Raw genomic sequence first — 27,899 nt, 5'->3', positions numbered from 1 at the left:
ACACTTGAGTATGCTTTCTGTATATTAATTATAACCTGATGTTTTAGCATTTTGGAAGAACTCTATAGAAAGAAAAGGATTAACCATCTTTTGAATTCATAAGGAATAATTAAGCTCTGAGTCAGATCATGCCAGAAATGCAGTGATTCCTGTACAAAAAACAAATCTTGGACACTTCTATATGTTAAATATCAGCTACTGATTACTTCATTGTCAGGAATGTTAGACTACATTCTGAAACAAAAGGAATCGTTCCTGCAGTTCTGTTTCCCTGAAATGCATTTCCAACACTACAAAATAGTACTAGTGGCCATATCAGTTTCCCAAGTTAAAGTAAAATCACATTAGGCAGATAATCTTAGAAAGCTAGATCTTGCTATAATTTGCCTTTCCTCATACCATTTAAAGTCTTCTAACGACCAAATTCTAAATGCTTTATCTAACTGGAGAATTTTCTTATGCCTTTATTTTATTTGCTAAATTATTTTAGTTGTTCAAGACTCAATTAACTGTGCTCAAGACTCAATTAGCTGTGCTCAAGACTCAATTAGCTCTGCACAGTTTAAAAGTGCATGGGGAAGAATTATAATGAATATCTAAATTAATATCCTGTTAATAGAACTCAGGAATACAATTTCTTTTTCTTTTGCATTTCTGAATGGCTAACAGTGTAGTCAGAATCCTTACAGTCATGGGTGAAGAGGCAAGCTGAAACTCAGATGAGTTTTTAGTAAATAGAAATGGAGTTGCATAATCATTTACCAAACACTTCCTTTGTTTTGTGAAAACAGTTGTTTTCCAGAGGAATTTTCAGATGGACACTTGGTATTTTTTAGCTCTTCCCTCTGCTTTTTTGAATTCAGCCTCCACTTATAGCTTGATGCTGCTATTAGGCTGCCCCAAAAGGGAGTGGAGGTCACAGACACTTTTCCCCTAAACTTCAATTGCATTTGTGCTGTGATTGCATTCCTGGCACTGGCATTCCACTGAGTCCAGGGAGAGCTAGCTCCTGGACTTGCAGTAGCAGGAAACTACCCCTCCTCCCATTGAATAAATAAAATTTTATTACCAGGTCCTTAAGGGACAAGAATGCACCACTCTACACTGGTACGAAGTCTACACTGAGAACAACCTGGTGGAGGAGGCAGTAAAATTATTCCTTTTGGTGCCAAGTTGAGTTTGCTGCTTAGTACTCTCTCCCTATATATATCACTCTCTCTATATATATATCACTACTCTCTCACTATATATATATCACTATATATCTGAATATGTCTTCCAATTGCTCAAGGCACTATAAGCATCTGAATATGTCTGCCACTTGCTCAAGGCTCTACAGCTCCTTCTCACATCTGGACTGATAGCAGGAGGTTCATGTCTTTCATCTCTTTCAGTATCCTGAAAGTTTGACTGCAGACATTAGTGCTTTAGTCAAAATAGCCACCAGACTCTCAGCACATTGTCTATTTTATCAGACAATATACAGAATCTGGTAGCTGCCTGCTTCCAGCCCACCCACAGTTGGAAGAAGAGTGTTAAGGGCTGGCCCAGGGAACACACCAGGTGTTGAGCTCTGATGATCCACACTCGAGAAGGAACCGAACTCTAGAAACCTTCTTGTCAAAGAGACTGCTGAAAACCTGATGTCTGAAAAGTATTTTGCCTTGGACTAAATGACATTTGATGAAATTGTTTTGATCAGTTCTTCTGAATATTTTCATATGAAATGATTCCTGTTTTCTTACTCTAATAGCTATCCACTCTTGCTTTCAGATAAGACTCCTACTTTAATTACTTAAAAGTTAAATAGTGATTTATTTAGTTAGTTTTAATTAATGAGATTAGTCATATACTAACTTTATGGTTTACTAGTTCACTTTGACACCAGTCTGAATTCAAGCCCTGTCCAACTGTTGTCCAACTGTTTATGCTCAAGTTAGTCTGGAGAAAATTTTCCACAAATTCTGTTTTGTTTAGTCTAATATACATGTATAACATTTTGTGTGTATATGTATACACAGTATTATATATATTTTTATATGTTATGTGTTTTTATATATTATTACATGATTTTTTTAGTATGTGGTGGTCTAACACACAGTCATTTTCAGTGGAAACTGAAATAGACCTAAAATAGAATTTCAGCTACTGCAGCAGTAGTAGTACTGCTACTGCACTTTCCTCCAAAGCTCAACATTGAATAAACTGCTTCTTTTTTCCCCAGATACTCCCAACCTCTGCATGAAGAAATAGCTTTGCATAAGCATCTCAAACATAAGAACATTGTCCAGTACTTAGGTTCTCTTAGTGAGAATGGCTTCATAAAGATATTCATGGAACAGGTGCCAGGTGGTAAGTTGTCGGGGAAGCTGGTTTGGTGGTAGTTTGGTTTCCTTGTGTTTTAGCACTTTAAAAGTATAAAAACCTGTAGTACTGCAACAAGAGATTTCATGGAATGTAATATTCTTTAATGACTCTTTCCTAAATTAATGGGGAAATCTGTGTCACCAAAGTGCTTGAATCCTCTCATTCAGTATTTAGATAGTATGTGCTAGAGATACAGGTCAGACCGTTGCTGTGGCAGGTGAACTCCTTTTATCTACAGATCTGGAGTGAGTTGACCCTGACTGGATACAAGGTGCCCACCAAAGCTACTCCATCACTCTCCTCCTCAGCTAGGCAGGGAAGGAAAATAAAGACTTGTGGGTAGAGATAAGAACAGGAGGAGTTCACTCATCAGTTACTGTCAAGGGCAAAACAGAATTGGTGAAAAAAAATTAATTTATCAGCAATCAATTTAGAGTAAGATAACAAGAAATAAACCCAAATATTAACACATTCTCCCAACGCCACCCATCCCCTGCTTCTTAGGCTTAACTTTACTCACAATTTCTTTACCCCTTCTCCTGCTCAAGCAGCACAGGGGGGTGGGGAATGAAGGTTGAAGTCAGTTCATCATCACACATTGTCTCTGCTACTCCTTCGCCATCACAGGGAGGACTCCTTATATTCTTCCCCTCCTCTAGCATGAGGTCCTCCCATTGGAGACAGTCCTTCCTGAACTTCTGCAACATTTGTTCTTCCTAAGGGTTGCAAGTCTTCACAAAGTGTGAGTCCAGCGTAGGTCTCTTCCACAAGGTGCAGTCCTTCAGGACCAGACTGCTCCAATGTGGGTCCTCCATGGAACCACAAGTCATGCCAGCAGAACTGCTCCAGTGTGGACTCCTCTCTGTATAGGGCCACAGGTCCTGCCAGGAGCTTTCTTCAGCATGGGCTTCCCACAGGGTCATAGTCTCCTTTGGGCATCCACCTGCTCCACCATGGAGTCCTCCACAGGCTGCAGGTGGATATCTGCTCTACTGTTAATCTGCATGGGCTGCAGGGAACCCTGTTGGAACTCTGACCATGGTAACATGGTCTTCACCATGGGCTACCAGGGAATCTTTGCTCTGGCACCTGGAGCACCTCCTCCCCTTCCTTCTTCACTGACTTTGGTGTCTGCAGAATTGTTTCACATATTCTCACTCCTCTCTCTGCCTAGAGTTGCCCAGTTGCCCAGCAACTTTTTCCCTTTTTAAAATACATTATCACAGAAGTGCTACCACCATTGCTGATGGGCTCAGCCTTGGCCAGTGGGGAGGCCAGCTTGGAGCTGACTGCATTGGCTCTATTGGATGCCAAGGAAGCTCCTAGCAACTTCTCAGAAGCCACCTCTGTAGTTTTCCCACTACAAAAACCTTTCCTCACAAACCTAATACAGGATCAGAGATGATCTGTGATCATCTGACTAGAGAGACTGTAGCTAGTATCAGATGGCTGAGCCATCCTCAGATACCTGACTCGAGAGAGAGGTGCTTGATGATTGTGGCTTCTCTTTGAGACCAAAGAACTCATGGCAGCTAGATGCAACAGAAATCCCACTTCTTGAGTTTAGCTTGTTGAGAAACTGGAGTTGGCGTATGTACAAAGACATGCAAAGCACATCCACGCTTCCTCCCTTTTTTACACCATTCTTCTGGGCATCCTGTCCAAGCAGAGGAGAAAGGTGAGCACATTGATTAAATGGGTTCTGATCTGCCTGCTTGAGGAAGCATACACTTTTCTGCTGCAGTTGAGTCCAGTGGAGATACTGAGGCTCTCTTTTTATTTGCTCAGACTAGTAATGATGCAAGTTAGCATTCACCTGGAGATGCCTTTGGTTACAGAAGAGGTGCCTACACTTGGCTTGGGGTTGATGTTTGTTTTTAGTTTTTGTTTTTCCTTTGGGGAGAAGGCAGAACTTAATTAGATTTTTAGTCTCACTTGTTTTTGTCTCCCCAAAACAATAGGCAGCCTTTCTGCTCTTCTACGATCAAAATGGGGACCGTTAAAAAATAATGAGCAGACAATTGGATTCTACACTAAGCAGATTCTTGAAGGATTAAAATACCTCCATGACAACCAAATAGTGCACCGAGACATAAAGGTAAGAATTTGCGGAGGACTGAGCCTGGTAGTGTTATGTAACTGTGTTAACCGTTTCTTTGTCCTCTGATTTAAAACCTTTTTATCTGCAATTTCTTTGTTGTCACATACCTTCTCTGTTGTTAGGAACTTTGGGTTAGGCAAGTAAACCATTGTTGATTTGAATTTGCACCAAGAAAATATGGAGGTGTTTGTTAATTTCAGAAGAATTTATACATAATCACTTAAGATGTGATAACTCTTTTCAATGACATGTTCCAACTTTCATTAAAGCTTATTAGAAGTGAAGATTGTGGATGGGATATTAGCAAATTCATTTCAAAGGAGAGTGCAGATTAAAACATTCCCTCTTTAAAAGTTAAAAAAAAAATGAAAAAAAGAGAAAAAGCCTTTCTCTTAGTATTCTTTGACTGAATGTTCCTGTAGTAGGGGAAGTTTACTTTGAAGTGAAGTTTCTGATAGTGGGATTACATAAGGCAGGACACTATTGATTCTTCTGTCACTTCCCCTCTTAAAGGCCTCAAGGTAATCATTACTTACTAAAGAGTGCATTGTAGATACAGGCTATGCAAGAAGTATTAGATAAAAAGTCAGCAGAGAAAAATAATTGCTCTGAATGTTCTGTTCCTCAGGGTGATAACGTGCTTATCAATACGTATAGTGGAGTGCTAAAGATTTCAGACTTTGGAACTTCAAAGAGACTTGCAGGAATCAACCCATGTACTGAAACTTTCACTGGTATGTTCTCAGAGGAGACTCTTTTCTCACTCAAACTGTGCATGTAAGGTCAGAATCTCACAGCTGCTGAATTTCATTCAAATCAATATGAAAGGATGATGCAAGAGTAACTTTTGTGTAGCTATGATCTTAAACTATAAACCATACTTGTATGCACTGTTCAAAGAGAATGCTGGTTAGGAAGTTCCACTTGACATAAAAGTCCTGTAAAACAGAAGAGTTGTGTCTTTGCTACTTTGTATGAGTCTGCCTCTTCTGTGTGCATAGCTTTTTCATCTTGCTGATCAAAGGCTAACTTCTTTTTTTTTCCTACAACTGGCTTGGACATCCTGGCTTCATCTCCAGAGCTGCTTATCTAAAAAGCCTGTAATTAGCTTGATCCACATTCTGTTTCATAATTTGATTTAAATCGTGCAGTGGCACTTCATTAAATAATTATGTGAAATGACAAGTGACTGTTATTTTAATTCTGTCCTCTGCTATTCTGGTTTTGCTCTAAATGGATCAGAATGCAGAATGATGTGTAAGGTTGATTCTCTTACTTCAGAGAAAGTGTTCCTGTCACCTGCTAGTTTAGGTTCAAATTTAAGATTTCAATTCCTTTTGTCTCTGGATGCAATTCAGAGTGAACTTCCTTATTTTAATCTTAATCTTTAATAGAGTAAATTAAAATTCTCTGTGATTCAAAGCTCGCTGAAACCTCTTAAGAATTGCAATTAACCTTGAAAAGTGCTATCATCAGATAAGTACATGATACTAGATGCTTTTAGCACAAGTAATATTTTGAATAGAATTTTGTTATATGTAGAAAGCATATGGAAAATGTTGAAATTGAAAAAGAAAATACTATTTACTGATCAACTCTCCTGGTACTGCACACTCCTCAGTGATTTTTGTCCTTCTTGTCCTTTGGTTTTTTGGATCATTAGTGTACCTAAGGAGAAAAAAAAACCCAAAACAACAAACAACTGTGTTTTAAACAGGTACCCTTCAGTATATGGCACCAGAAATCATAGACAAAGGGCCACGTGGCTATGGGAAGGCTGCAGACATCTGGTCTTTGGGATGCACAATCATTGAGATGGCTACAGGAAAACCCCCATTTTATGAACTGGGAGAACCACAAGCAGCTATGTTTAAGGTTAGACATCTTCCTTGCACACCTCAGACCAGTATTTGTAAACACAGGAAGTCTTCTGACTGTTCTGGAAAAGCTAGATTGCAGGGAAAGAAGATAAACAAAATGCTTGGTTAGTGAGGATGTTAAGAAGAATGAGGTGATTCAACTGAGTGGGTGTGCTGTGTGGTTTTCAAGAGAATAATGGAGCAATATCAGATACTCAGCTATTTGGTTTTGCTTTGTGAGAGCTTCTGCTTGCAACTGCAGGGGTTTATTACCATGATTGCATACACAGTTTGAAATAGTGTTTTTTGGTTTTCTTCTCAGCATTAATAAATTAGTTATAGAAAGATAACATCAAAAGCTGAGAACAGTATATCACTTTTATGATACAAACACTTTTTGATGCTATTAGTGTTTGGGAAAAGAACAGTGCAGGCCATTGTTTCTCTCTCTCTTTTTCTCAGGTGGGAATGTTTAAAATACACCCAGAGATTCCTGAATCCATGTCTGCAGAAGCCAAGGCTTTCATACTGCGTTGCTTTGAACCAGATCCTGATAAACGAGCTTTTGCTCACGAGCTACTTATAGATGAGTTCTTGAAGGTTTCAAGCAAAAAAAGAAAGTCCCCATCAAAGCTCTCAGGTAAGTGTTGTTAAACTCAACCTGGAGTTTTAGTCTTGCCAGCAATACTGTTTCTTGAAACTGCTGCTTTAGTATTTAAGATGAACTAAGGAGATCTCTATGCCAGGTAGACATTCAGTTCTAACTTGTTCCAGCAGCTTGCTGCAGAAACGCTATTGTAGCAGAATTCTATTATGTTGTCACAAAAGTGTTTTATATAAGTATTTCTAATGAGGTTTCTAGGTTCTGTTCATGGGGTTTTTTGCAGCTTTTGTCTTTTGTGTTTTTATTTGTTTGGATTTTTTTTCTTAATTTGCATATTTTTTCAGTTGGAGAATGTTTGCACAGGGTGCCTTTTGGGTAGGGTTAGAACTCCCTGTTGAGCCTCAAAGTGAGCAAATTAATGTGTGTCCCATAACAAATGTACGTACACAGCATTATTTTTGGTTTACTTATTTCCTGTGTTTTTCTCTATTATGGGTTGTAACAGTTTTGAGACTGTGAATGACATGTTCTATGTGCATATATACATATGAAAATACCTTCTGTATATTTTTAGCATACTACCTCAAAGAAATAAATACACCAGGTAAATGAGATGGAATTGAATGATCAATTTGAGTGTGAGTTTTATTCCTCCACATTAAAATTAACTTGAAATCACAATAAGTTATGCTTTTTAGAGACTGCAGACAGGAGAGTGCAGATAGTCCATAAAAATGGGAAGAGAGTTATCCTTGAGTCTGCTTATTTTCTCAGTTAACTTCAACACATTTAACTTTTGTTTTTCTTTGCTTTTCTCCCACAGTTCTTCCAGCTAACACAAATGGTGAGTTTTATCATACTTCTTTATCAAAACAGAACTGTGTAGATACTGCAGTTATCACTTATTCTGGTATAAAATGTCACACTGAAGTGTTGCAAAAAGGAGTGGGCAAGAACATGAAAATAAGTGACTTGTCTCTGTAAGAAACCTCTAATTGATCATGCATATCCTGTGTAATCCTACCAGACTATGGTAGACTATGTCTAGGCTGGTGGTAATACAGGCTTGAAGAGCTGCATTGCTGTTACAGGGCCATTTAGTGGAAATTTCAACAGGAAACCAAATGATTGTTTTTTAGTAGCAATAGAGTCAAGATTTGTAGAGAAAGGTCATTCAGATTTATTCTATAATTGAAAAAAAAAGAAAAAACGGAATGCATTTGATACACCTTGTCAGACCTGGGTAGAGGATAGTTAACTCTTTCAGAGAATTAATTGGAGTGGAGGGTAGGAGAGAGAAGCTGAACAAACATATAGTTACCTTCATGCTGATTTGCTGTGAAGTACATATTGACATATGCACATGAAAAATAGGTATGAATAGTTTCTTGCAGCAGTAATGTGTGCTCCAGATTTAAAACCAAAAGTTCTGACTTAACATGTATGATTATGAACTAATTAAACTTGCACAGAAATAATCTGATAAAACGTATCTTATGTGTTTTATATACTTACATGTATGGTGTACACATAAATATATTTATTTATATATACACATAAGATTAAGATTTTGCAAGGTGCTTGGATGACTTACCCAGCAGAAACATTTTGCCACTGCTTTAAATGTGTACTGATGCTCCAAGATGCACATTCACTCCAGTGGTGAAGTTCTGTAAGTGAACTTGCAAGAAAGCCCAACACTTCCATATCTCAGGAAGCTTTTGAACAAAAACATAGCTGAAAGATAACTCTATTCCTGAAGAATAAGCTTTAGAAGGTTTGGGGGGGGGGGTGTGTTTGTAAATTTTGTTTTAATATTTTGTATTGGTGTGGGGGAAGTCTGGAGTCTTTCTGTTCTCTCTGAAGGAATAAGCTTTTCTTTCCAGAACTGTGAGGTCCCTATTACATTCTGATTTCTGAATGTTCCCATATGAATAGAGTATCTTCGGAGTATTTCCTTGCCTGTTCCTGTTCTGGTGGAAGATACAAGTAGCAGCAGTGAATATGGCTCTGTCTCACCTGATACGGAATTAAAAATTGATCCATTCTCTTTCAAAACAAGAGCCAAATCCTGTGGAGAAAAAGATGGGAAGGGAATCCGGTCCCTATTCCTGAGGTAAAGAGCTATCTGGCATTTATGTTACACAGAATTAGGAATGTGTGTATTGCTTTTATAAAGTTTCCTTTCACTGAGTGTCTTTCATTCAGCATCCCAGATGAACATTTTGAGGATCACAGTGCACCTCCTTCACCAGAAGAGAAGGATTCTGGGTTTTTCATGCTGAAGAAGGATAGTGAAAGGAGAGCCACTCTTCACAGGATATTAACTGAGGACCAAGAGGAGGTAGTGAGGAACTTGATGGAAGCTCTGTCTCAGGTAAAGTAATTCCAGAAGGCAGCCAAAATGTAATGGAATTTGTAGACTTATCTGCAGTTACTTGGAACTTTTGAAATTATACCTAGTAAAACAATTAAAGAAATAAAGGTTTCATGGTTTACTGTTTTACTTGGGGTTTAAAAATTGTTTATGATACATCATGTATGCCTTTTGTTTGCAAATACCATAATGTATACCTGGATATTAGTGCTTGCCAGACAATGGAAAAATTTAGATGTTACTATATTTTGACAATGATTTTCAAGTGGGACTGATTGAGGCTGTCAGGTCACCACCTCTAAGGTCATCCCCAGGAGGCTCTTACCCTGCCCTCCTTTTGGAGTTCTGTCTTTTGGCTGACTGCTCTCACACAGAGAGGTGGGCTAGCTGGTATACCATTGCTTTCTACCCAACAGCCATAAAAGAGGAGTGAGTGGGCTAGGGAGGAAAAGAGATTGCAGCTACTCCTCACAGCAGTGGGGAATACACATGGAGGGGAGGGAATATGGAGTAACAGTGGAAGCAACAGCAAACAACAAAATAATTGCAGAATGACTTTTTGGCACTCCTTTGTGGGAATGATCACAGTTAAGGATGACACTGAATAAATTACAAGTCATGACCATGCTGCAAAATGTTGCAACACCTTAATTAGATGATATGGCTTTTTGTTGCTATTTGTAATGTTTGTGTTAGTTAATTGACTCACTCCATTCTCAAGGTTAAGTATTTGTGTAAAATGTGACAACTCGTCTTCTAAAGATAGTACTGTTTAGAAACTGATGCAAACCAGTATGATTCTAGTGCATGAACTACAGTTTATGTAATTGGAAATGGCTGCTATACCAATAAAAAAGAGCTTATAACTCTTGGTGGAAGGGAGAGAGGGAGGAACCCACAGTTGCCCTGGTAACTACAGAAATTGTTGAAATAGGAGACCATAAGAGAGATGCCCATGATCTCTGCTTTGCTAGTGTTGCTATAACAGACACAGTTGTTAGCAGGTGTATGAAAGGAATAATCAGTGATTGTGTGAGGCTGAAACTCAATCACAAAATCCAGAGAGGGTGCTTGGTGTTTCATGCCTTCCTCAGCTGGGGCCGGAACAGCTCAAGAGAGGGAGAGAGACATGGAGTCATGGGGCAGAAGAGTTCAAAGCACATGTGCATGGAACTGTCTGGCCTTCAGGAGGATGCAGAGCACAGACTCATGAATTCTGTTTTCTCCCTTGAGAAAGGGACCCTGGTTGAAGAGTAGGAAATTTATGCAAATGACCAGAAAGTGGTAGTAACTGCAGTTTAACAAGAAGCCCACTCAACTTCTCCATATGTCCTGCTTAAATGCCAAAACCTACCGACAGATGGGAGCCTGGCTTGCTTGTTAGGCCTCACTAGGATTTAGGCTTTGCTACCATTTTTTCCTTCACAAAACCTTTTCCTAAGAACAATCTTAACAAAGTCATGAAGTCAGGGGAGGGGACTGACCATCCAAAAGCAGGTCACTGGTTTTTATTAGGGAGCCATACTGATTGCGCTGTTGCCAACATACCGTGATGGACTTAGATCCTCTAGACCAAGGCTACAGTGTGTTGTGTTCAGCTATCTGCCCTAATGGCTTCTTAATTATTTACACAAAAAGGAGCTGAGCCATCCACTGCAATACCTCAAATCATTGGGTCAGTCCTGTAAATCAGATCAGAATTAGAGGCTAGGATCTTTTATCTCAGTGATGGGTGCTTTAGTCTGTGGAATGTTTGTCTGCTCTAGATGGTCTTTTTTTTTTAGTTTCTTTCAAATTATTTTTGTTTCATCCTGATCAGAATTAGTTAACTAAAAACCTCAACATTATTGACAGAGTTCTTGATGTCTGGGCAGTTTTAAGAGTCATGACATATGCAGAGTCATGGCAAATACAACAGAACCAAGTGCTGTGTGTTCTTCTGTTGTGGAACTCATATGGAACTATGGTATCTTTAGTCCTTATAAATAATTACTTATCAAATGTTTATTCTGAAGGAAGTTTACTTGATGTGGAATAATTAGCATAGTGCTCTATCTCTTGCTTAATATTTGGAAATAAATTTTGTATTCAGATGGCAAAACTTTAGAGAGTAAATACAGTCCTCTGGTTCCTAGTTACTTATGCTGGTTATTCTGTGAATATTTTTGAGGTTCTTGCCACTTTGGTAGCCCACATGAAAACAGAAAAGCTTTTTAAAAATAGGCATATGAATATTTATAATAGAAAGATGAGAGATTTGTAGACCTGCTCTAGGAATAGGTAAGTGTAGAAGTTCCATATCAAGAGAAGTTACATAGGAAAGAACATCTCCAAGCCTTCTGCATGGTTTGATTAATCCCTTCCTTTAAATGCTACTGTGGGACTTTGCACGTTGTCTCTCAGAGGCACTCTGAAATTAGAGGCTGTGTGAAGTACACTTGTTTGCAATTGGGACTAATTTATAGTATTCAGTGCACAGTTTAATTATTCATATCTTTTTACTCCTGTACAGTGAGACATACAGACTGTACTGTTCACATATACTTCAGCAACTGGGGAGGTTTAGGCTGCACCAGGGGAGGTTTAGGCTGGAGGTGAGGAGAAAGTTCTTCACAGAGAGAGTGGTTGGCCATTGGAATGGGCTGCCCAGGGAGGTGGTGGAGTCACCATCCCTGGAGGTGTTCAAGAGGGGATTGGATGTGGCACTTGGTGCCATGGTTTAGATAGTCATGAGGTTTAGGGTGACAGGTTGGACTCGATGATCCTTGAGGTCTCTTCCAGCCTTCTTGATTCTATGATTCTATGAAAGCAAAATCATCTAGTCTAGTCTTGCTTTTCTAGTAGCCTGCATTACCAGGGAGCTCAGTGCTGGAGCTCTGTGCTGCTATAGTCATCTGCCACTATCTGACCTGCAGCTGCACCTTTCCATTAACCATAGCAGTAGTTTCTGAAAATCTATCTTGCCAACTGACATTATTGGCTAAAGTCCCTCAGAGTGTTTATTTCAGAAGATGGCTATCAAAACTATTTCTTTTCCTTTCTCTTCTACCAGGGAGCTGAAGAACCCAAGCTAAAATGGGAACATATCACAACGCTCGTTTCCAGCCTCAGAGAATTTGTACGGTCCACAGATCGTAAAATCATCGCAACCACTCTTTCAAAACTGAAACTGGAGTTAGACTTTGACAGCCATGGTATCAGTCAAGTGCAGCTCGTGCTGTTCGGTTTTCAAGATGCTGTAAGTTGTCATTTTTACTGAGAACTTCATGCACCAAAACTGACGCCCCCACCAAGAATCTAGAAGCTGTAAACAAACAAAACTTCATTAACTTCCACCCAGAGCAACTGAATCACTATTTGAAGGCTTTGAACCTGTAATAACAAAAGCCCAGCCCACAGATATGACTTGGTTTGGTTTCCATGTGATCCTTTGGCAGGATGCAAACCCTAAATGCAGTTGTTGAGATTTTGCCCATTAAAGATCTAGAAGGTTTGTCATAGTTGTGTACACATTATGTCATAATACTAAAGCAGGAAAAGTTATTCTTTTTTTTTTAAATCTCATTTTGGGGTGTTTTCTGGTAACTAAGACCAACACTAAATGTCAGATTTATCCTACAAAAATGCATGTATCTTGAAACTGATTTCTCTTATACACTAATACATACAACCACTCTATGTCCCCAACAGTAGTCTATCTACCTTATCATATTGTATTGAGTTCTTACTCTAGTACTTTTTGTTAGCAGCAAATTCCTGTCACACTAGACATTTGAATTTCCACTCATAATATGCAGGATAAGAAGAAAGGAAAAAAAACTTACTTTCTGTCAGTAATTAACACAAAATTTACTGTTTCCTGCTGTGAGCAACCACATGCACACATCGATATCCTTTACATAGCTAGTTAACTGAAAGCAAATATTTTCTCTTCTTAAGCTGTGTAAATGTTAGATCAGAAGCAATTAGGCTTAATGATTAAGATGAATAATCAGTCTGGGAGGGTGCATCTGTGCTGGGTACCATTTTTCCAGAATGAAGTCAGGTAGCAAAAATGAAATGACAATCAGGATAGGCATATGAGGTGGATGATTCTGTTAGCATTTAAATCTGGGACAGTCTGATGAGTAACAGAGATGTCAGGAAGGGTTGCATAGCATGCAAACTATTTGTTGTGTAGACTACATTGACAAGATTTAGGTGCTGTTTATGAAAAACAAAACAAAACAAAAACAATCCTCATGTGTGAAATGAATTTTTAAAAGAGAAGTTTCCACAAGTTGAAGTTTTCTCTTTTGAGTTTTCACTTCAGCCCTCTACTCTATTTAGTCTCATATAAATACTATTTTGATACTTGGAAGAAAACAAAAATAAAACAAACAAACAAAAAAAACCCAACAAATGTAAAAGATCAAGAAAAAAATTGAAAGGAGAAAAGTGCAAATACATATTAGAGATGTTACTGGGCATCAGTTGTTCAGTAGTAATTGCCTGAATCATGTTATTGTCAATAAAAATTTCACCCTGTTCTGTTAACTTCATCAGTGTGTAAGTTGTTTGCTTTTTAACTAATAAATGTCTCTTTCATTCCTATCTGTTATTTAGCTAAGATAACCCACAGAAAGTTTGAAGAAAAGCTTTCATGCCTAGTTTTCAATCTTTTGGACTTACATACTGATATCTGAGGTCTTGATACTGATCTGGATTTCAGTGCTCTACTATATAAATCTAATGTACATCCAAAAAGATTGAAATCGAGGCATGAATAAAGGAAAGCTTTTCTTTAAACTTTCTGTGGGTTATCTTAGTTAAATAACAGATAGGAATGAAAGAGACATTTATTAGTTAAAAAGCAAACAACTTACAACGTGCTAAAAGTAAGGAAAAGTTGTTCCCCTGTTATCAGGACTAAATAATGTAACCTCAGGTAACACGGTTTCATAATCACATTGAAGCCATGAAGAAAAAGTAATTTTGTGCTGTAATGTAAATAATTCAGTCACATTACTGTGGGTTGTTGCGTGCTTGACAAAGGTACATCCTGCTTCTCTGGTAGATAGGCTGCACGTAGCTGAGCACGTCAGTGTCTTGTCAGGAGTCAGTATGGGAAAGTGCAGAGTGCCTGCCAGCAGAAGTCATGCTGCCTCAGAGCGTCGTGGGCAAGCCTTTGGAACACTTAGCTGCTGTCCAAATGTTGGGCAGAGGGCAGGCTGCCCCGGCACAACTGACAGCTCCCCAAGTCCAAGCACAGTGCCCAAGTGCCATCTTGTGGCCATCGGCTGTAGAATTGAGAAGATGTAGGTAGTGTGGTGAGCTGACCCTGGCTGGCAGGCAATTGCTTGATCATTGCTAGCAGGATGAGGGAGAGAATCAGAAAGGGTAAAACATGAGAAAACTTGTGGTTCAAAATTAAGACTGCTTAGTACATAAAGAAGGAAAAACCCACCCCAGACCTGAGAAGTGATGCAAATGGAATCATTCACTACTAGCAGACTAATGCCCAGGCAGCCCCTGAGCAGCAACTCCTTTGGAAAAGCTACCCGCCAAGTTTTCTTGCTAAACATGATATTATATGGAAGGGAATATCTCTTAGGTCAGTTTGAGTCGTCTATGATAGCAGTGTTCCCTTCCAGCATTTAGTCTAGCCCCAGCCTACTCACTAGTGGGACAGTGTAAGAAATGGAGGAGGCCTTGACGCTGTGTACGTTCTGCTCAGCAGTAGGTAAAACATCAGTGTGTTATCAAAGCTGGTTTAGTCACCAGCCTGAAACATAGCAACACCATGTGAACTGCTGTGAAGAAAATTAACTCCATCCCAGCTAAACCCATTATTGCATTACTGAATACTGTTGCTTTTGCTGATTATTAATATTTATTAAATTTTACACATCTTCTGAAGGCATCAATTTTGTATCGTCAGTTATCTTTTACAGAGAGGAGAGAATTAAACTAATCTCTGTTTTTAGGAAGACCTAAGAGTGAAATACTCTTGCTACATTTTTTTTAGTAAGCAGTAGTTGCTACTTTTTTTTTTTTTTTTAATAAGGCTTTGAGTAATTTAATAATATTCTAAATATTATTATATTTGTTTCTTTCTGCAACTTCTTGAGTGTGCTGTTTCTATGGAATCTGTTGCTTTGGATTGCCTCCATGGCTGGAAAACACCACCAAGTCTGTTTTGTGCTATTGCCAATTACTGTGGCTAGACATTTTGTTGTAGCACTGTCACCCCACCTGCTTCTTGAAAAATGATTCCCACAAGGCAGAGATATTCTTGCAAGTGGTATGGAGCATTCATAGAGGCACCTGGGAATTGTAAAGGGATAAGTAATTGCCCTTAACTAATAAACAATATGGTAAACAGGTATTAATAAAAATACTAGTAACCCTTTATTCATGAAAATTGCCAAAACTTGTTAAATAGGATCGTTGTATGGCTGGAATATATATTTACAATAGAAATGTACAGTCTTTGGGCAAAATGCAACAATTCTATGCAAACTGGAGGGAAATGACTTGGAAAGAGAGGGTCCCCAGGAGCAGATACTGCTCAATCACAGCAGGGGGAGACTCAGCAAGAACCCTTATGCCAAAAAGGGCAATGAATTAATTACTCACAGCTGGTTTTACCCACGCAGGGGATGCTGCTGCTGTTGCTATGTTAGCTATGAAGCTTTGAGGTGCTCTCATATGGCCCTGGCACTGCAGATTGCTGGCAAAGAGGGTTTGCCACATTGTCTCAGGCTGATCTGGCAGACGGCGGGTGGTTAACGACACTTCTCGTGACAGGAGCTTGCTTGGTTTCTGGGTAAACTGAGGCACAGCACAATTCTAGTGGCAAGGGGAAGCAGGCTAGGCTGATCTAGCTTCTAGGCTCATGGCTTCTCCAGCTTGCTGTGTATGGGCTCGTGGCTTTATCCCAGGCTCTGGACCAGGTGCTCAAAGCAGGCCAGGGCAACTTGAGGCAGCAAAGCCTGAAGCAAGGCTTGAAGCAAAGCATAAAGCAAGGCAAAGGCGACTACCCAGTCAGACTGTATATATACAATTTGCCAGAGATTGATTGGGACAATGGGGCAACTGAAGCTAACATGTAACTGCCCAATGGAAAGGCATTCTGCCAGGCTATAACCATAAAAGGCAGAAAAAAAAGGCCTTGTTTCTGGGGGAGCAGTGGTCAGCATATGTGCTCTTATCCCAGGTAAACAGCTTGTTTACCACACAGGCAGGGGGCCTGTCCCCTTTGTTCCTTTTCCTGCATTGCCCTGTCTTTGTGCAGGAAGGAGGGGAGAGAGAGGGACCATGTCTGGACATCTTAAGGCCTGTCTGGGTTTGTACTGGGCTGTGTCATGGCCCTACCATGACAGGAATATGGCTAAAAATGTTTTGAAAGCAATCCTATAGTCAATTAGGGGAAACCCAGTGTGGAAAACTATGTGATTGTACAAAGTAAAAAGTAGAAGGAGAGAGAAAAAGGCACAGCATGCAGCTGAAGTCGTCTGACTATTTAATATTAACTATTTTCTATATCAAGAAGGAACAGCATTACATTAGTTCTTTGATATTTCCTGCAATTGTACTTTAAAAGAGGTAAGTGTTGCTCAGAGCAAGCAGTGAAAATTATGCCCCCCCTTAACCCCTCCTGAGATTAATTAAGTTACAAGCCTTTCATAATATAGTCCTTGGTATTTGTCTTGCTTGCATTCTTTTTAAGTTTCTCTCCACACCCATGAAGGTTAAATAAACTTCAGTATCACACTCATCAAAAATCACCTAACACAGAAACTACTACCTGACAAAAACCACACAATGTTGTATGACTTGTAGTAAAAGGGTAGAAGCTGTGTTGCTATTTTCTTTATTTAATGACATTAAATATTCTTAATCACTTGCTTTTGATACAGCATCTGTAAGTTCCAACACTTTATACTAAAACTTAAAACTATAACAACTGAATTAATTCTCTGTTGCTAGGTCAATAAAGTTCTCCGAAACCATAACATCAAGCCACATTGGATGTTTGCACTGGATAGCATAATCAGAAAAGCTGTGCAGACTGCTATTACTATCCTGGTTCCAGGTGAGTCATTTTTTAATAATCAGCAAATATTTATTAGCTGATCTCTTTAAATGTGCTTAAGAGTTGTGATCACAATTCTTCACTTAAGATTTTGGAACCAGAAGTGGCCTTTATGCTGTTCACTGTCTGGTTTGGAACTCAAAATTTCATCAGTGTGTTGTCCAAGTTATTTTGGAAAGCATGTGTAATCTAAACAATTCTGTAACACAATGAGCAGTGGTAGGCTAGGGTGCTCTGGGGACTCATTTTTTGAGGTGCATAATGCTGCCTTCTGAAAACTCAAGGAACAGACCACTTGCCAGCACACGCCAGTTTTAGGAGATGTTTTACAATGTGTAGATTAATGATGTGCTTGTGGAGTACTTGGAATTCTCTGTCTCCTGGTTGGAAGCTGTCTAAAGAAAAGAAATCTGCAGTGCCTGCAGTTTGAATATTGTAATTTGAATGCTGTGTAAGTAGAATGCCCAGCACAGCTGCAGGAAGGAATCTGTGTAGAAGAACCTGTAGCCCATTCTGTTACTGGCCTTAGTATTTCCAGACTTAGCTTCTCTGCTGCTTCTTAACTTTTAAACTTCTGTTTACCCTTGTTTCCTACATTGGAATTAATGATGAAATTTTCAAATACATGATTTCATGCTTTAAGTCTGAAGTCAGAAGATATATGTTCCTGGTTTGTTGCAGTGGGTTAAGTCTTAAATTATCACGAGGGCATCTGAAAATTCCAACAAAAGTTACAGCTCTTCCTGTTCTCCTTTCTGCATCCTCAGTGCAAGTGGCAAAGATTAAATAGGATTTCTGTGTTACTTAGAAGTCATAAGGAAAGTCTTGTCTTTTGATTGGAATGCTGAACACCTTTAACAGGCATGTACTTTATTGCTGTATAATACGAGTACTGTAGAACTCCTCCTTAATAGATTCTTTTTCTCAGCACAGTACTAGCATTGAGTGTATGTAGTCAAGCTTAAACAAAAGCCTCTGTGCTTTAGCAGCTTTTGGCCACTGATCATCTGCCTCTTTCCTAACTGCCTTAGTCTACTTCTGATTGCTTTCCTTTGCCTTTACCTGTCTGTTTTTATTAATTTTTATTATTATTTCTTTATCTGGTTGGTTGGTTTGGGGTTTTTTATTTGCTTGTTTTCTGTTCTATGAATTATTTGCCTCTGGCCTTAACACTTCTAAAATGTATGGGATTTTTTTTTTTTTTTAAGCAGATGTTATATAGTGGTACTGTCCGCTGGTGAACAAATGCAAAACAAGATTCTGTTCTTACTAGCATGACATAGAAATTTAAAGCAAATTCAAACATTTGCTTAGCAATATTCTTGTGACTAATACATAACAGATCTGCATTCTTTAATTTAGAAGAGGCAAAGCTCTGTGGATCTAAGTATGTTCAGCCTTGAAGAATGTATGTAGCGTTGAAATGAAGAGACAAAATGGATAAAGGAATGAAATATCCCTCTAGTAAAGAAATGTACTTGTTAGTTCTTCAGCAGAAATTATTCAAACATACTATTTTTTTTCCCCTGAATCACACTTGGGTTTCGTATGTTTTGGTGAAGAGAGTAGAGGGAATGCTCAGCAGTAAGAAGCAAGAATTGAAGGAAGGAAAAAAGATTTGTATGAAGTGGTTAGAATTAACAGACAGATGTCGTTGCATTAACATGTTGTGTAGAAGTATAAAATCTGGTAAATTCTGTCAGATAGTTTAAACAGGAAATAACAGAAACCAGAGTACACATAGCTTTGTATACTCAGTTTTGTGGATGAACATAATTACAAAATATGCAGCATTCTCCCTGATAAGTAGAAGGGAAATGTGGTGCTTTTTAATTGTTGAGAGAGGAGCATCTGTTTTATAATTTCCTCTCTATGGATCTGGATACATTTTTTTGTTGTTGTTAAACACAGTATTCCTATGAGAGAATGCTAAATATGCCAGAATAGCAACAACACAAACAGGTGGATATGAAAAACAAAAAGTTATTGGTTTAATAAAACATTTCAGGTATGACATGTGAGAAATTACAAACCACTGAGAATGGAATTAAGCAGAAGAAAGTACTTCTGCTGTGCATAGTACTTCAGCACAATTTGACATGAAGTGCTCGCCAAATGTGGAATCTTGTTCATCAGATTTTTGGTTATTAGAGCTTTTGAATATTCAATAGGCTGAAAAATAATCAGCATAAACTAAGGTGATGTTATGCTCTGGTGGTCTTTAAACCCTGCTACAGGAATTCCCAGATTGGTTTAACCAAAGCTGTAGGATGATCTGTAAACAGTAACATAGGTCTGCTTTTGCTTTAATGTTAATTAATGCTTAATATCTTTAATGTTTTTTTTGTTTGCTTATATTTTTATGTGATTAATAGAATTGAGGCCACATTTTAGTCTTGCATCTGAAAGTGATACAGCAGATCAAGATGATATAGAAGTTGAAGAAGATCAAGATGAACAGCCTCAGAATCAAACTATCCAACAGCCTTGCATTGCCATGGAAGATGCAGTAGCTACTTCAGGTGTAAGCACACTCAGCTCTACAGTATCCCATGATTCCCAGGCTGTTCACAGATCACTGAGTGTCCAACTGGGCAGGCTAAAATTAGAGACAAACAGGTAAGTCTGGACATGAGGAAACACTAGCCTGTGACAGTATATGTATTGTTTTGCTTTTTAAATGTATGTGCTAGAATACTAGTGACGGTATCAGCATTCCATACCACTGCAAGTTGTTCATTTAAATGATGTTCATTGTTTAGCTGTGACTGATCACTTACATCCATTTTATTCATTTCAAAGGAATAGTGATGCAAGTTAAGGTCAGTCTTGATTACACATGACCTTTCAAGGAAGGCATGAAAAAAATGAGCTTGCTGCCAGGCTTCTGCTTGTTCTCTCCTTCATATGCTGTTTATGGCTGATGAATGATACTATGTTTTGTTTCCATTAAAGCAGAACTTGCTGCTCTTTTCTGTAGTTATTCTTAGGCAATGAACTCAAGCTAGTGGACAGCCATATATGAATTCCACAAGGAAACTGCTTCAGACTTGTTTTGTGCATAAAATTCACTACAGCAGGATCTGTGCTTAACAGCAGGCATTACCTTTTCGTTATATAAATTTTGTTCATCAGAGAAAGATGGGGAAAATAGGTGTGTTGTTTAAGAGGAGAAATAAGCCAGGAAATTGAACAGTGGGTTGGTTTTTTTTGACTTTTTTTTTTTTGTTTTGGTTGGTTGGTTGTGGGATTTTGTTGTTGTTGTCATTTTTTTCAATATACATATTCCGTTTTAAACCTGAGAACCTTGTTTGTTTAAGAAGTGTCAGAGACAAATCTGACTCTTTTTTTTTAATCCAAATAATCTTCTATAGCTTTTTGTTTTCTCTTCATGAAAATACACCAGATAGTCTGTTTAAAGTTGATATTTTAGCTTTTGCAGCATCTGATTTATGACATTGGATTTCCTACTGACCTCAGTAAATTTTGAATATGGTCTTGATAGAGAACGTCTTCAATAAGACAGTTGCTATGCTGCCAGAAAATTTTGTGGTTATTATTCCAATTTAAATGAAAATGTTAAATTGCACTTTTAAATATGTCCAAGAACTTTGCCATAATTAATTTGTTAGACTGCAATGTTTTTAATAAAGTAGTGGCATTTTTGAGTTCTTATTTTACAATTCATATTTTTGTGGGTGATATTTTTATTGCTTTACTGATACACTTAAACACATAAATAATTTTGACTGTCTTACTTTACTTCGAAGTTCATGATGAGGAGTAGTATCAGAAGTGATCAGTTTGCAGAGGTACTGTTTTCTACACTTTGCTTTTGTAATTTTCCCAAATGTAAAGCCTTTGGCCAAATAATTGCATTCTGTCAATTATACAGAAATTTTGAGGTAAATAGTATGAACAGTTGTTTAAGTACTAATTATAGTTTTATTGGCATAAGCAGCAAGCAATTATCAAGAAAAAAAGTATGATTATTTTATGGGCCCTGAAGGCCTTTACAACTAGAATGGGTAAAGGAGGAATAAATTAACCCGTCTGGACAGAACATCAGCCTGTGCTAAGATTAACCAAGCTGTGAGTATGCATAAAGGCACAAAGCAGCTCTGTTCTCATGCAGCCTGGAGTTGTTAGCTCAGGTGTGCAAGCACTCAAATGCAACTATGCTGCTGGTAAGCCTGCATGCAAGCTAAAAGTAGGGCTAGGTGATTTTCTAAAGCAATTATATGGGATGCAGTTTCCTTCTGTGCAAACATGGATAAGGTAACATATACTCTAGCTGAATTCCAGAATATCCTTATATTTCAGTGTTGCAGAATAACAGTTGCAGTGCTTAATTGATAAATAAAATCTTAAACAAAACAAACACCAAACCACAGAAAAACAACTCCAAAGCCCCCAACAAAACAAATAAACACAATCAAACTAAAGTCTAACTAAAATAGTTATGGAATAGTTCTCAGGCTGACAAAGGCTTCAAGAAAGGCAAGAAGGTGCTGCAGATCTTCCTAAGATTCAGAAAACAGTGATAGGTTTTTTGAGTGTGTTCTCAATTTCTCTGACCAAGTCCCTGAATACAAATCGTTCACAAGTCCTCCTTCTTACTAAAACACTTTTCTGAAACAACAAATTGCAGGATTTCACTTACTAATTTTCCATTGTATTCTGATTATTTTCTTTCGATCAGTGTGAAAGGTGCTGACTACTGAATCTTCCTGGGTTTCTCTCCGGGTTTGTCTTATGAAGGAAGTCAAACATGGGTTGTAATTTGTTTCTGCTTGACATGCTAAAATGTAGTTTCTTAGGAGAGGGCAGAAGGTGTTTTTTCTCCTCTTTTCTCACTCTATTCTTATAGCATAAGATGATAGGCACGAAGTGCCTAGCATGTCAGGAAAGGGATGGCCCTTATATAGGGCCATGAAAATGTAAGGGGGAAAACAAGTTTTCACCATATTTTCATCACAGTTACACCCTTGAAAATGTCTGCTAGAGAGATATGAACTGGCATTTTTCCTTCTAAGAATGTCACAAAGTTTAGCTCTTGGTTTATGAAACACTTTGATATTTGTTCTTCACAGTTACACAGTTTTGTTTAAAATAAAGCTGACTAGAAATTTCACTGAAATTTTGGACCATGCCACCTGTTTAGTGGGTAGATATGTATACATTGGACGCTGGTGTGTTTGGGGCTTTTGTTCAGGTATTTTTTCTTGCCTTATTTATTTATTTGGTTGGTTGGTTTGGTTTGTTTTTAAAGAGCTATGGCTTTAGAAACTAGTGAATGTTTGTCTTGATCTAAGTCATAACAAATTTAGAGTAAGAGCATATTCCTATGAAAGCTGAAGTCCTTGTCTCTGTCAAGGTTTTAATTTTAAGTATAGTAAGATCTTTGCTTTCCTGAAGATTGAAAACATGCTTCCTTCTTTTTATTTCACAGGTTATTGGAAGAGTTGGTTCAAAAGGAGAGAGAATTCCAAGTCCTCTTGCATCAGGCTATAGAAGAAAAAGATCAAGAGATCAGAAACCTACGGCTTAGGTCACAGCCAATAGGTAAGAGAAGAATTTTCAAGTAAGTTTTATACTTGCTACAGATGAAGACAGTGGCAGCTAAACTTCTGTTCTTCTTATTGAGCCAGTCTCAACAAAGATGCTTTATTATGCAGCTTCTGGTAGGGGTCACTTTGAAGTATGAATGGATGTTGTGGAAACAAATTACTGAATTTGTTAATCACTGTACAAGGAATGGTATGATTTAAATATGTTTGATTGTGATTATATGGAAGAGTACAAGGTTCATATCCTACAGAATAAATATTTCTAAGGAGGATAATCTAGGTGTTTAGGTATGTGTTCTTTGAATTACAGGTTGTTCCAATTGTTACACTGAAAGTTCAAGAGGATCTAATTAGTGAGATGTAAACACAACTTACAGTTTACTGAGGAAAGTTGAGTTTCAGCTGTGTCTGCCCTGAAGAAGGTGGAAGTGCTAATGCAGTTTGATGTTTCCATGTAATGTGCTTCAGTGAAGTGCTGCTTTTCAAAAGCAGCTGATCCTAGTCTAAGGCATTGCCTACCTAGCAATTGTATAAATTAGACTGAACAGTTTAATTAAATGGATTAAAAAATGTTGGTGTAGAAGCAGCTACCGTGAAATTGATGTGCCTTGTACTAGGAAAGTCCTCTTCTGATGAGGACTGAAAATACATCTATCTCAGTGTTCACACTACTTTAACTGTACCCCTGACCAAGTAAAGTCATTGGTGTAAAACGGTCTATAAACTTTAAAGATGTGCTTTGGGAATTTACGCTTCTCTTTCTTTATGGGGATATTGGTAGTCTAAGCTTGAAGGGAAAGCACACTGAAGAAAGCGCTTCAGCAGTCAAAAATGACAAGAGGTTGCTTTGGCAACACAAACCCTTTTCTCAAAAATACTTGTTGCAGATATTCCAGGATTGTCTGTCTGTCATCGTCATTCCACTGGCACAGGGACCGAAGACCCTGATCTCATAAACTGGCTGAATGTTCAAGGAGCTGATGAGGCCACAATAAACAAGGTATCAATGATTCTGTTCACTCCAGCACAGCTGCAGTACTTGCTGCAAAAGGATACCAAACCTTTTTTCATTTCTTTAGTGCATTCTGAGAGAATAATTTTGTTTCAGAATAGAAGATAAAGCCAGCAATATGAAGGCCTTCATAAAAATACAATATTGTTAATAATTCCTATATCACATTAGGAATAAAAGGAATAAGGGAGTAGTAGCCTGGTAAATAGATGGTATTGCTTTGGTTCATAAATTTTTCAGTGTCTTTACACGTTGCAGCAGTTCCTGCTGACTGTACCCTGGATACAGGGTACATGTGCACCCTTAGCTCACTGTGCTGAAATCTCCTGAAGCAGATCAGTCTGCTCTGCAGCAAATTATATAATTTTAGAGGTGTTAAGCATCTCAGAATTTCAGCTGACTTAAACCTGCATATAGTTATCACTCCTACAGATCAGATTAAAGCTTTTTCAAAATTCAAGCACATGAGATTTAGATGTCACTTTTGAAAGGGTAGATCTTGACTGCTGTTTTTAATTTCCTCATGGATGAAATGTGGTATTAATTATGCTCTTGTTTTGTGTTCATTGAAGTCTGTGACTCTGAGATACCAGTGCTAACAGTAGAAATGCTAGTTGACAGAAGCTTTGAGTAGCTGTAAAAGCATTACACCTTTCAAGTTGTGCCTGGCATGGCAATGCATGCAGTATAAAAATTAGGTAGTTTCACTGTATTTCTAGAAACAATGTGGATTAATCTGTTACATGTACACATTTTGCCCCAAATTTAGGCTTCTTCTAAACTTAAAAGTTCTATTTTTTAAGCGCAGATGGTATATAAATCTTCAAAATTTCTAACAATGTTCATTTAAACTTCTTTTTGTAGTTCTTAGCTGAAGACTATACATTAATGGATGTTCTCTGCTATGTCACAAGAGATGATCTGAAGTGTTTGCGACTGAGGTAATGCTTCACAGTCAAAGGAACTGAGCAGGAGTTGTGCTCTGTTACAAGAGTAAATAGCTGATACTGTCTCTAGTATTGGATTGTGTAGTATTAGTATAAAACAAGTAATGCATTCCAGTGTATCTTGTGTACTGATGCATTCCTGATAAACAGCTGATACTGTTTAAATTTTAAAATATGCTTTTCTGTTGAAGGAAAGCAAAGGATTTTTTTTTTTAAGTAAAGCATTTTAAAGTAAAAAATTTTCAAGTAAACCTTACACATGGAGACACTGAATATCCCAGCAGAGCCTTACTTTATTAAATAAAAGATTAAGGTAGCATAATTTTCTATAGTTCATCATCATCATAGAGCTTCAGGAACACTCCTCATGGACTTCCACTAACCCTAGATTTCACTTAATCATGCCAGGTGTGTGGCTCACTGCAGAAACAAGTAGAAACAATAGAAGTTATCAAATACTATGTGTGTGCCCAGTCAGTTTAAAAATAACTTAATTAAAAGAAAAAAAAGGAAGACATTAAGAATTTTTCATAATCAACACACTCATAATGTTGGCAATCTGCTGTGGGTTACGCAGGTCCTTCAGACCAGAAGTCTGAATTACAGAAAGCAGGCATCTGAAAAATTGGAAAGACTGCCCTGTATTGTAATCAGAAAAGGACTCTGCTCTCTGAGTGTTGCATGTTGAGTTTCACCTTTGATCAGCCATCCCACTGAATTTCATTGGTCAAAACCATAGCAAGAAAATCAGAAGGCATCTCAGTTAGAATGCTTTCAGGCTAGACAGTATCTTTGCACCTGAGCATCTTTATGATTTTTCTTTACAGAGGAGGAATGCTATGCACACTCTGGAAGGCCATCACTGACTTTCGAGAGAAACACAACTGACACTGAAATTCTTCTTCACTTCTCTGCAGAGAGGAAAAGATTTCCTTTCAGCACAGAGCAGGTGTGCTGTCAGAAGGACTGTTGCACTTTAATCCAGTATTTGTTTACCAATGCTAAAAACTCTGCAGCTTCCTGACTGCTTTTACTCCTATAATCCGTAAGGAATCTGTAAACAACCTGCAACATTATTTTACTTCAAATGTTTTTACATGCAAATTTTTCAAAAATTAAAAACAAACCCAAACCATTATAAACTCATGAAATATTGTAGTTAAAGTATCCAGACGTTAATTTCATAAAAAATTATATAAGACTTCATGTAACTGTACATCACTGGAACAAAACCAAAATGTGACAAGAACTTCAAGTTCCTTTTTCTTTGTAATGTATCTCAATAACTTGTAGTAGAACTTCATAATTTCAGTAATAGATACTTTTCTTTTAGTGTGCAGGACCTAAGGGTAATTGTTCTTACCTACTTGCCCTATATTGTTTAATGTTTATTTTTGGTAATTTAAGTTCCATGGTGCATTTGTTTTAGAGTTGTTTATGTACTACTGAACTGTACCAGTTGCATACACCTGAACCACAGTAATGTTAGCTTGTTCTAAAGCTATCTCTGACATACACAGTTGAAAATAAAAAGAACCTAAGACTGACATTTTCCTATATTTTTGGACTTTGAAAATACTAAAAGTGTAGAACTGAATGAAAAATATTGGAATAAAAAAGAGGAAAAAAATCATACTGAGTATCAAGGGAACCTTTCTGATACATGCTAAAGTTACTGCGATTTGAATTTGATAATCATAGCACTGAGTATTTTCTCTGTTTTCCTGTTCAGTCTAATTCCTACACTCACAGTCCAGGGCCAGACAAAATTCTTCTCTGGGTGCTCTGCTTGACTTGAGAAATTGATGTCCTGACTCCATGTACTGAGTAGTCATTGTGGCCTGTTGTTTTCTTCTGCTTTTGTTTATACAATGTGTCTTTTCTCACATATAATGAAAAAGCATCGTGGATATTCCCTGTCTGTGCACTCTTGTTGTCAGTCCAGCATTCCAGCATTGGGTATCATCAGATTCTTATGGGGAAGCTGCAAAAAAATTCCACTATAAGACCTGTCTGGACAAGAGGCTGCTTCGTTCTTCATAAGCCTTGGTAATCTGCTAGGAGCTTCTGCTCTTAATTTTTCAGGTCTAGCAAGTATTTTCAAAGAAAATTAAATATCTTTTTTCTAAACATAAACATGTTGTCCTAACATGTATGTAGTAACTTTTGATTACTAAAACCCAACAATTATGTCTAATTTCTATTTATATTACAGCAGAAATCAGTACAATTTCCAAGTACAGAACAGTGGTGGAGGCTCACCTGCAAAACATGAAGCAACTAACTCTACGAAAAAGTGACCTTACAACGGCAAACGTAATTTTTGTGTGAAACATGATCCTGTATCAGTCCGCAACCTTTGTTTTCATGCAGCATGAATAGACCAGAATGTAATTGCATCACATGCAGCCTGATCTCTATGACTCAGGGTGCTCGGTAATGCCAGCTATGTGCAAGCAAAGGGAGTGTGATTGAGGAATCAATGTCTCCACAGGACTTAGCCTAGAACCAGCTGGGAATCAATTCCTATAGTTCACTGCTGGCTTGACCAGACTCATCATGACTTCTGCAGAACTGCTCAGCAATCACTTCTCTTTTCTTAAGATTGTATCAGTTCTGATGCATGCATAGACTGCTGTGTACACTCAACACTAGCTGAGAGACCACAAACTGGTGTGAATGTGGTTCCCTCAACAGCACAGTTTAGCCGTATCTCTTCTGGAGTGGTGCACAAAAGCTTATGTAATATCCCTACTTCGGGCTCCTTGGACAGAATGTGAAGAAGCATTTTGAGATAGCGTTCATCAGCCTCTCTTCCAGCACATGCTGGTGGGTGCTTACATGGATTTCAAAATGAGGGATTTCAGATTATATTGTAAAGATGTATTATATTTTAGTGCTGGATTTTGCCGAGGGCAACCTCTGGCATATAAGGGCATCTCGCTCCCTTTGAGCTTGCATAGCCTTTACAGGAAAGACTGCTGC

General features: G+C 38.0%; 1 protein-coding gene across 1 annotated transcript in view; it reads left to right on the top strand.

Annotated features, from left to right (window-relative positions):
* MAP3K5 (mitogen-activated protein kinase kinase kinase 5) overlaps positions 1 to 26,041 on the top strand; it is a 111,782-nt gene extending 85,741 nt beyond the window's left edge. Inside the window, exons 16-30 of the mRNA XM_054399225.1 lie at positions 2,225 to 2,352; positions 4,329 to 4,465; positions 5,097 to 5,202; positions 6,186 to 6,343; positions 6,790 to 6,967; positions 7,755 to 7,775; positions 8,870 to 9,047; positions 9,140 to 9,308; positions 12,361 to 12,546; positions 17,280 to 17,385; positions 19,761 to 20,004; positions 22,838 to 22,950; positions 23,843 to 23,955; positions 24,832 to 24,908; positions 25,742 to 26,041. Coding sequence (XP_054255200.1) covers positions 2,225 to 2,352; positions 4,329 to 4,465; positions 5,097 to 5,202; positions 6,186 to 6,343; positions 6,790 to 6,967; positions 7,755 to 7,775; positions 8,870 to 9,047; positions 9,140 to 9,308; positions 12,361 to 12,546; positions 17,280 to 17,385; positions 19,761 to 20,004; positions 22,838 to 22,950; positions 23,843 to 23,955; positions 24,832 to 24,908; positions 25,742 to 25,802 — 1,975 coding nt within the window. The 3' untranslated portion in view covers positions 25,803 to 26,041. The remainder of the gene's footprint in view (positions 1 to 2,224; positions 2,353 to 4,328; positions 4,466 to 5,096; positions 5,203 to 6,185; positions 6,344 to 6,789; positions 6,968 to 7,754; positions 7,776 to 8,869; positions 9,048 to 9,139; positions 9,309 to 12,360; positions 12,547 to 17,279; positions 17,386 to 19,760; positions 20,005 to 22,837; positions 22,951 to 23,842; positions 23,956 to 24,831; positions 24,909 to 25,741) is intronic.
* The last annotated feature ends 1,858 nt before the right edge of the window (positions 26,042 to 27,899 follow it).

The sequence above is a fragment of the Indicator indicator genome, chromosome 2 (assembly GCF_027791375.1).
Source record: "Indicator indicator isolate 239-I01 chromosome 2, UM_Iind_1.1, whole genome shotgun sequence".
NCBI classification, from domain to species: Eukaryota; Metazoa; Chordata; class Aves; order Piciformes; family Indicatoridae; genus Indicator; species Indicator indicator.
The sequence above is the reverse complement of the archived record's forward strand: the minus strand, read 5'-3'. Positions and strand labels throughout refer to the sequence as shown.